General features: G+C 32.5%; 1 protein-coding gene across 2 annotated transcripts; it reads right to left on the bottom strand.

Moving 5' to 3' along the window:
- Positions 1–5,387: 5,387 nt before the first annotated feature.
- On the bottom strand, positions 5,388–8,799 carry LOC133290179 (uncharacterized). Of its 2 annotated transcripts, XM_061488230.1 has the most exons (6): positions 8,225–8,781; positions 8,084–8,120; positions 7,243–7,479; positions 7,089–7,136; positions 5,801–6,243; positions 5,388–5,719 (listed from the first exon to the last, which is right to left on the bottom strand). In XM_061488230.1, the coding sequence occupies exons 1-6, from the start codon at positions 8,524–8,526 to the stop codon at positions 5,647–5,649; spliced, it is 1,140 nt and encodes a 379-aa protein (XP_061344214.1). In that variant the 5' UTR covers positions 8,527–8,781; the 3' UTR covers positions 5,388–5,646. The 2 variants fall into 2 exon arrangements, with proteins under 2 accessions (XP_061344214.1, XP_061344215.1); XM_061488231.1 differs by lacking the exons at positions 5,388–5,719; positions 5,801–6,243 and adding an exon at positions 6,267–6,772 and having other exon boundaries at positions 8,225–8,799.
- Between the last annotated feature and the right edge of the window lie 388 nt (positions 8,800–9,187).

The raw sequence follows: 9,187 nt of genomic DNA, 5'->3' as shown, positions 1-9,187 counted from the left end.
ACCATAAGATGTTTATATATATATATATATATATATATATATATATATATATATATATATATAGGGATAGGATCAACAATAAATCTTACACCAAATTTTAACCGTTGATTTTCGTGCATCTAACAATTGAGATTTATTGAGAATTAAAATTTAATTAATGAGTGAGACTTAATAAATATTAACTGTTAGATGCAGAAAATCAATAGTTAAGATTTGATGTAAGACTTATTCATCTTACACCGGTGTAAGATGAATAAGTCTTACATCAAATCTTAACCGTTGATTTCCGTGCATCTAACGGTTGAGATTTATTGAGAATCAAAAATTAATTAATGAGTGAGACCTAATAAATCTTAGCCGTTAGATGCAAAAAAGTCAATTGTTAAGATTTGGTGTAAGATGATCTTGTCCATATATATATATATATATATATATATATATATATGTATGTATGTATGTATGTATGGGCTTATCGTTTCTCAAGCTGCTTGAGATAATTTTATCTCCAACTACTAAATCATAACAGTACAAAGATAGATCAATGGTGATAAAAGAAGAGAGAAAAAAAGAGAATCATAACCATTTAAAGGTGAATCAATTAATATAAGGAAATAAATAAACAAAATGACGTAGTTTTGAGGTGGTCGGAGATAAACTTATCTCAAATTGTCGGAGAAATATTTTTTCCTATATATATATATATATAGTTAATATTTGTATAAAAATAAATAAAAAAATATTATATTTAATTGTAGTCATTAATTTACGTGCATGAGATAACTCTCAATGTAGTAGGTCATGTTTAATTAGCAAATGAATTAATATCCTTCAAGGGCATCATATGCATCAATCTTAACCTTAAGAGACATTTATAAGCCATCAAGATGCTCACCCTAAATTATTCTCCAAGTACTGACTCTATTGAAAAAATTTGGAAGACATGGTCTCACTTGATATCATTGGCAACATTCTTAGATAATACTTGACTATTGTCTTTTTACATAACCAAAACCATACAATAACTCATAACTTGTCGAACTACTTGGAGTTTTTTTGTGTGTGATCTCTCTCAGGAGTGGAGAGCTGTCTTATACATATAGAGTCACTTGATATTTCTTGCTAGTTTCCTCAAAATTTAGTTGCACTTCCAGATATAGTTGAATTCTTTCTCTTGTTCTTGTTTTCACTATAATGGCTACAAACCAATAAATAGTAATATATTTTTATTTTATATAAAAAATTACAAAAAATTTAGTGTTATATAATAAATAATAAAGCACATCATGTTTTAGATTATTTTGTTCAAATCACAAAACCAATCATTGTACAACACATAAAATATCATGTATTGAAATAATTATTATTTAAGATTTTGTACAAAAAATAAAAATTATTAAATATTTATAATTACAAAAAAAAAAAAATTGTTGACTGCAAATAAATTATCGTGGGTGTGTTCAGTTGCTCCCCTAGTTCTCATGTTACTTAATAGGTGTGTTTATTGAAATTAAGATTGGATTTATGGGTTATTTTCTTTTTCCACATCTGTTACTCCAAATGTCAACTCAGGGATAATCAATTTTTTTATGATTCTTTGATTACATATTTAAAAAATAAATTATTTTAAATTTTAGTACAGATTCAATTATAAAAAAGTTTAACAATATAAAAACATGTAGAGCAAAACTTAAGTGAACTGACCTTTAATCTTGAGATAAAATTCTTTCAAGCTTTTTATATTAGGTTCACATTTTATTGTATTTACTTTTATTTATAATATAAAAAAAATATTTTCACCCCCAACCCATGAAACATTTATAAATTAAAAAGGAAACGAGAATAATTTGTAAATTGATCACAATAATTTTTATTTTTTTTTGTGAAATATCGTTGTGTGAAAAGAAAAGATGAAAAACATTTTTTTGTTTTTTAGTAATTCCAAAAAAAATAAAAAAATTACATGACCAACAGAGGGTCTACTATAACCCAAGCTATCAAACTGGACATGTTGCAACACAAACGGGATGCTATGAGCCTATGATGAACATGCAGACTAGATTCTAAGTTGATCGTCTATTTTGTTAGCCAATTTGCGCAGTGATTTTTATCTTTCTTAGCATGTGCCAAGTATACCTCCTAGTTCTTCTCCTTCCAATCCTTAATCCTAGGAGATTGTTTATATTAAATAACATTGCTCGTTTATAAAAATCAATGATGAAATGATATTTTACGAGTTTACATAATTTTGGTGAGAATTAGACATGCACAGACCTTTTAAGATCTAGGAGATTGTTTTTCTCACCATAGTGATCAGAACAAGCTTTTGCAACTGGGCTGACTATGTGATCTTTCTCTACACAGTTTGGAACCGTCTTGGATCAGAGCATCTTGCAGTTGGGCCGTTTTATCCCATGGATCTTCTATGGAACAAGATGGGGGTGTACCTGCAAGACACTCCGACGCTCAAGTCAGTTATGATTCAAGCAGGTTTTATTATGTAGAAGAAGATATGTACCTTTGTGTCAATAGGTATGTATTTATAATGGAAAGATGTGCAGCTTGGAGATGTCTTAATGCTAAAGTATACTTGGAGATGAAGTATCTTGAAGTTGCTTGCTGTCATGCCCTTTAATGTTGAGGAGCGTTGCTAAGATAGGCTTTAATATTGTGGTGCTTAATAGCTATCATGAGCTAGGGGATGAAGATGAGATAGCAGCCTTCTTTGACTAAAGGTTTTGCTTAATGGTGAAGACCTTTGATTTGAGCCTTATATTTGTATAATATTTATCTAGATCACATAGTTTATTCACAAATCCTTAATTTCTTGGAACACAGAAAAAAAAAATTAAAAATCAGAAGTTTCTACAAAAATTAAAAATAAAAAGTAACTTGCATATTTAGGAACCAATTGATAAGGCTATTGATCATCCTTCTTGGCTCAATCAGCTTTTTTTTATTAGTTAGGGGGTATGAGAATGACTCGGGTCACTCAATTTCTTATCAATGGATTTAAACATATCCTAACTCATTATGAGTGATGGGCTAAACAAAGCAATCCATTTGAAAATTTTAGAAAGAAAATATAAATTAATTAAAAAATTAATACATAATTTAATAAAATATCAAATACTTTATTGCTTATCATCCTATGTAAAATTGTTCCTTTATGATTGAAAGATTATAAATTTGAATTCAGGAAACAACATTTTTGCAGTTATGCAAAGATGAGGATGCATACAAAAGTTGCCTCCATCCTAAACTCATTAATCGAATTTAACGGGAAGTGATTTTTATCTTTGTATGATGAGTTGATGAAACATCAACTCACCTAAGAAACATGGTTGGATGATATCTTAATAGATCTAATTGGTAAGCAAAAACTCACAATTTTATGGACCACATCCTTGATGAGATTTAATTTTTCAAGCTTTTCTCTCAATTTTAGTAGAAATTTATCTTAAAAATATCAACAAACTTTCTAAACAAACTAAAATGAATGATGATGATAGAATTAAATAAACAAGAGCATTTTAATAACTCGTGAATTTTATACCTAAACATCTTACAAAATGGCATTCAAGATGTTGGAAATTTAATTAAGCTAGTCTCTAAACTTTTAATAAATAATTTAAAAAAAAAACAAAACAAAAATGGAATATAAAGAATAACTAGAACAGAGTTACTTCCCTAGTATCATAGGCTACCCTCTCCTCACATTGTGGCAGTGGATGAGTGAAAATCTGCAAAATTCCGATGTGAAGTACAAGCATATAATCGAAGCCAATTGGCACCACCTTGCCTTCCTAGAGCATATTTTGGATGAAACAGGAGCAGATACTCTCTTATCAAAAAAGAAATAATAATAATCATAAAAATATGAATAGTATAATATTTTTTTTATATTTAATAAAATATATACAAAATAATTAATATATCTGTAATACTGAAAATATTTTGATCTTATTAAATGTATGAGAAGTGTATGAATCAAGTATATCCTTAATACTGAAAATATTTTGGCCTTGCTAAGTGTGTGAGACGTGTATGGCCAATTCTCGTTGATGCTATGTACTGACTTGTTTAATGCTCCTCGCAACCATTAATAATTGACTGTAGAATCTCCTTCAACCTATACTCTTGAAACCACAAACTGAAGGCCAACATAAGCACCCAACCCCAATGAAATTGGAACAAGTGGCAGTGGCAAAAATCTTCATTTTCTGTCACGACAAAAATTAATTTCATTGAAATTGGTGGGTAAATTCTTGGGAAAAAAAATCGTATTACAACAACTTTTATTTGATAATTAGTGAGAGTCATACTGCGTGAAAGAAAAATAAAGTGATAAAGTATAAAAATAAAATATTCCAAATATTAAAAATTTAAGAAAAAGAATAAAAATATATACATAACTCGATCTAGCAAGTTCAACTGAACTCAAATAAAATTAAGTTAAACCAACAATTTGTCAGTTTGTAATAATTTTGATTCGGCGTGACCTATCCTATAATTGACTCGATTAACAAGTATTCTTGAATTGACACCTCTAATTCTAAGTTAGCGTCTTGCAGGGTTTTTTATCATTGTTTTGAAAGACCGTGTAGATTACTCTTTCTTGCTGGCCGTCCAATGAGGAAAAAATTAGTCAACTGTTTCCGTAATTTTCATTCTATACCTGGCACAGTTGCTCCCCAGAGTCCCTATACTTCCTTTCCCTATCTTAAATAGAAATCTCAAATTAGAAATACATCAAAACGACAATTTGAAGCTAGTTATATTAATGATTAAAAGTAATGTGTCATAGATAAATTATTACACATCCGTGTTTTTTGAATTTAGATATTAACCTTTTCTGCCATATGACATTTGGTGTTGCTTTACATCAAATTGTTACACTGCAACACCGTTCTAAAAGTAAACACCCGACCTAAGAGGCAAATTTGAACTTTTTCTTCTCGATTATTTATTTTCTGTTCAGCCGGAATGACCCGTTCAAGTGCTCATGAATCGTAGTCATATTATGCCATGTAACAAATCAAAGAGCGCGGGGACAGAGCCAAGTTCTTTGTATTTAATTCAAATTCCATCTGTTTATATAGACCCTTCATCCTTAAAACCCTTCCCTGACATTCAAATCTTCTCACACACTGACATCTATTGAGACAATAGTGAAGTCAACAATGTCGATTTAACAGTAAACAAACAAAGAAAACCAGAAACTCTGCCCAGCTACTTAACATGTTCATTGGATAATGTTATATGAACAAAACTTCGTGGAAACAAAGGGTCAGTAGCAGTGCAGAGCAGCTGGACTCGGTAAGTTTTCGTCCACGAAAAATGTTAACATGCACAGAAGCATAAGTAGTAAATCTAATAGTGAAAAGCTGACTTTTTATACGAGTAAAGTGTTGTTTATACAGCGATTCCAACCCCAAATAATAGAATGCACTCCATCGGTCTACGCTAGCATGCTAAAAGGAAGATTTAATGGCACGTGATCTACCTGGTTAAATTACTTTATCATCTATTTCTTTGGAAAATAAATCGGACCCAATGGAACATTTTCCTATCGCCCATACAACCCATCGACATATCAAAAATAATTAATCAGAAGAATACAACCTCAACGTATTAGCTCTGTCATCTTTATGCATGAGTTGATGCGGGCCTGAAACAATCAATATTGCACAATCCAACAGATCTCACCATCTCTCCAAAACTGCAGTCACAATAGAGAAAATAGTCAGAAACAACATTTGCGCAAATGATCTTAGCACGTTGGACGTGGTCCGTAACTTACCGGTCAATGCTATTTCTAGCTTTCTCAGATTCTGCTCCATTAGATGCCTTCTCTGGGAGATCTACACTCTTTCTTGTTTTATCTTTCTTATCCATGCCAGCTCTTGACTTTTCTTTATGGTCTGTGCTTGCCCTGGGCCTTTCTTTAAAGTCAATACTCCTTCTTGAATCCTCCCTTACATCCATGCTGGGTCTAGGTTGCTCTCTAAACTCCATGCTGTTCCGAGGTTTGTCCAGTTGATCGGGAACAGGTCCAGATTCAGTGTTTTGCCGCGATGACTTCTCAATGGCCGCAATAAATTTCTTCAGGTGCTTTATATATTGAGGGTAAAGCTCCAGGTCACAATGATTTCCTCCTTTAACCCATAAGGGTTCATATTTTTGTTTACATTGTTCCCAAAGTTGCTTCCCATGGGAGCAATCTACTACATCATCAGCCGTTCCCTGAAAGATACATGCCAACACAAAGAACCATCTTACTTCATAAACATACTAGAAAGTTGAAACTTAATACATTGATTGCATTATAATATTAGTATAGGCATTTAACTAAACAGTTGTCCAATGAAAGAAGTATTCTAACCCATTAACACATTCCCTCATCAAATTTAACTAGGTCAGCTGAATGTTGATTTAAATAAGGTGCATCTCCATTTGAATGCCTAATCAAACACCAATTATGCATATAACCATGTTGATCTACCCTCCCTCTTTTTTTAGTGCACACAACATAGAAAAGCATGCGCTAACATAATTTTGGTATTCTGTTTTCCAATTGATGAAAAACATGAATTGGATGTAGAAACTTGAACGCATGAAAAAGCTTTGAAAGAGTGATACCACCATTTAGCATTGTAATCTCCATAGATAGTTTATTAGCTTACATAGCAAAGGCAATGGATACTTTCAGAATGGTCAGGTGGACATCCACAACGAAAATAGTCAAGAATTGCTCAGTGATTTTGAGCAAAATCTGTAATCAGAATGGTTTCAAATAATATTAACAGATCAATTCAACTGAAAAAGGTTCGGATATATTATTATCCGGAATGACAAGGTTATGTATAGAAAGCAATTGTAACACATGGTAGTTTAAACAAGAGATGGCCTTCAACCCAGACAACAAAAGGAAGTATCTCGTAAACTATATGTGATCCAGAGAAGAATTTAACATTTTAACAGAACACTATCAAAATGGCATTGCTTAATTACTCCAAATTATTAGTCCCTTCTGTACAATGGGACATTTAATTTAATAGTATACATTTGTTAGATGTAAACATACTCACATGAATAACCAGAACTGGACAATTGACCAATGGAATTTTATCAATGTTCTGCACAGAAAGCAGGCAAGTATCATTAAAATAAAGTAATGGGGGAAAAATACAGAGCCAAATTGAACATTGTGATTCACCAATTTAGCATTGATAGGAATAATACCTTGTAAATGTCGAACCAGTATGTCCGCTTCACAGGATACATGACTCGAAGACCGGACAAGATCGGACTGTGGAGAATCACAGCCCTAAGGTTTGGTAAACGAGCAGCCAAATCTGTAGTAGGTCCACTGCCAACAGATTGTCCATACAGAATAATATCTTCCTCTTTCGCCCCATACATTTCTACCAAGCATTTATAAGCAGCTTCTATATCTGCATAAGTGTTCTGCTCGCTAGCCTGCCAAAAGAATAGCACATTGTTGAACTGACACTCCCATTCATATAAATATCAAGCAATCTCATAATGATCTAGATCTACTGGCTCCTGCTTCTTCTTCTTCATTTTTATTTTTATTTTTTTTGTTTTGGGTCATCATTTTTACGTGGACATGTATAACGAGAGTAAAATTTGAGCATTATGTCCACGATATTATCAAGGGTAACCTTAGATGGAAAAAGAATGTAATGGTTAATTTTTTTATTATTATTATTATTAATTAAAAGAAATAATAAGATGTATATAAAAATGAATCAGAAACGAAAAGAAGGTTACATAATAATTTTTCTTTTTCTTTTTTCTCATTTAAAAAAAAAACAAATATGAAAAAATCTTTACTTAAAACGAAAAACTCCCCCCTACGAACTCCTCCATCCATCCATAATAACAATTACCAAAGGAACATTATCCAACACAGTAATATATTCCAATTAAATCACACATACTATTTCAAGTTTAAATTTCTAAAATGTATAAACTCCCACCATCAAAGAGTATGCAACTTCAAAACCATGTAAATCCCAAAATAGAATATTAAAAGGAGAAAATAACATAGAAAGCTTACCTTCCCAGAGGACTGGCCATACCCAGAATAGTCATAACTACAAAAAATAAAAATAAAAATAAAAAAAAATTAAGAAATTCGGCATAAATAATTGTGATCCTACAATAACGAACATAAGCATGGGCGCATAGTATAACTTACCCTAAAAGGTTGACTCGGAGGTGAAGACTGAGTTCACTGAACAACTCGTACATCTGACCCAGATCAGCGGCGTTTCCGTGTGAATAGAGAATGGTCAAAGACGCCGACGGGTTCCTTATGTACATGGCGATGATGTTGTTCCCTCTCTTCGTGCAAAGCTTCAATACGTCGACGTTTTCCCTCGTGGCGACACCTGTCATCTTCAGCTTCCCATTCAACTCTTCAACCCCAACACCATACGACGCCGGATCCGGCGGAAAGAACGCGAACTTCGCCGCCATCGACGACATCACCGTCCCCATTTAATTTCCCAATTAATCCCTAATTCGGTTCAAAAATTTCAAAATCAGTCCCTTTTCTCAGAACTTACAAGCTCGTTTCACAGCAGAGAAATTAAAAAAAAAAAAAAAAAAAAAAAAAGGAAAGTTGGTTTTGTAGGGTTTGGAATTTGATTCGAAGAGAGATGAGAGATAAGCGGCGAGAAAAAGGAGAAGAGCACGTGTGAAAGCGAGGAGCTGTGGATGGGGTAGGATTGGATGATGGCGACGTTATTAAAGAGTGAATAGTGACAGTTCCTTATTGGATGACACGTGTCCCTTTAGGGTCCTCCTTCTGTACAGTTTCCCAGTTTCAGAGACTCTGTAGTCTGTACTGTATGTAGTGTGTCCTCTCTGTGAAACAAATCAAGTGCCAGCGGAATACCGATGATAGTTTTCGCTTTGAAAATCCCAATCTAATTTAATTATGTAATATAGCTTAGTTTTTTTTTGACACTTATAACTCTTAATTAATAATTAATTACCAATTTGATCTTCATTTGAAATTAATTTGAAAATTTAACTCTCTCAAAAAACATAACATTAATTTGTCTTTGTTTGACCGTTGACCACCAAGCCTACCCGGATACACCCCTCCCTACCCGGGTATTTTTTGAAATATTTTTCCTACCCGGATAGGGAGGGG

The sequence above is a fragment of the Gastrolobium bilobum genome, unplaced genomic scaffold, assembly GCF_033153095.1.
Source record: "Gastrolobium bilobum isolate Gb01-03AN ecotype WA unplaced genomic scaffold, APGP_CSIRO_Gbil_v1 utg17055, whole genome shotgun sequence".
In the NCBI taxonomy this organism is placed as follows: domain Eukaryota; kingdom Viridiplantae; phylum Streptophyta; class Magnoliopsida; order Fabales; family Fabaceae; genus Gastrolobium; species Gastrolobium bilobum.
The sequence above is the reverse complement of the archived record's forward strand: the minus strand, read 5'-3'. Positions and strand labels throughout refer to the sequence as shown.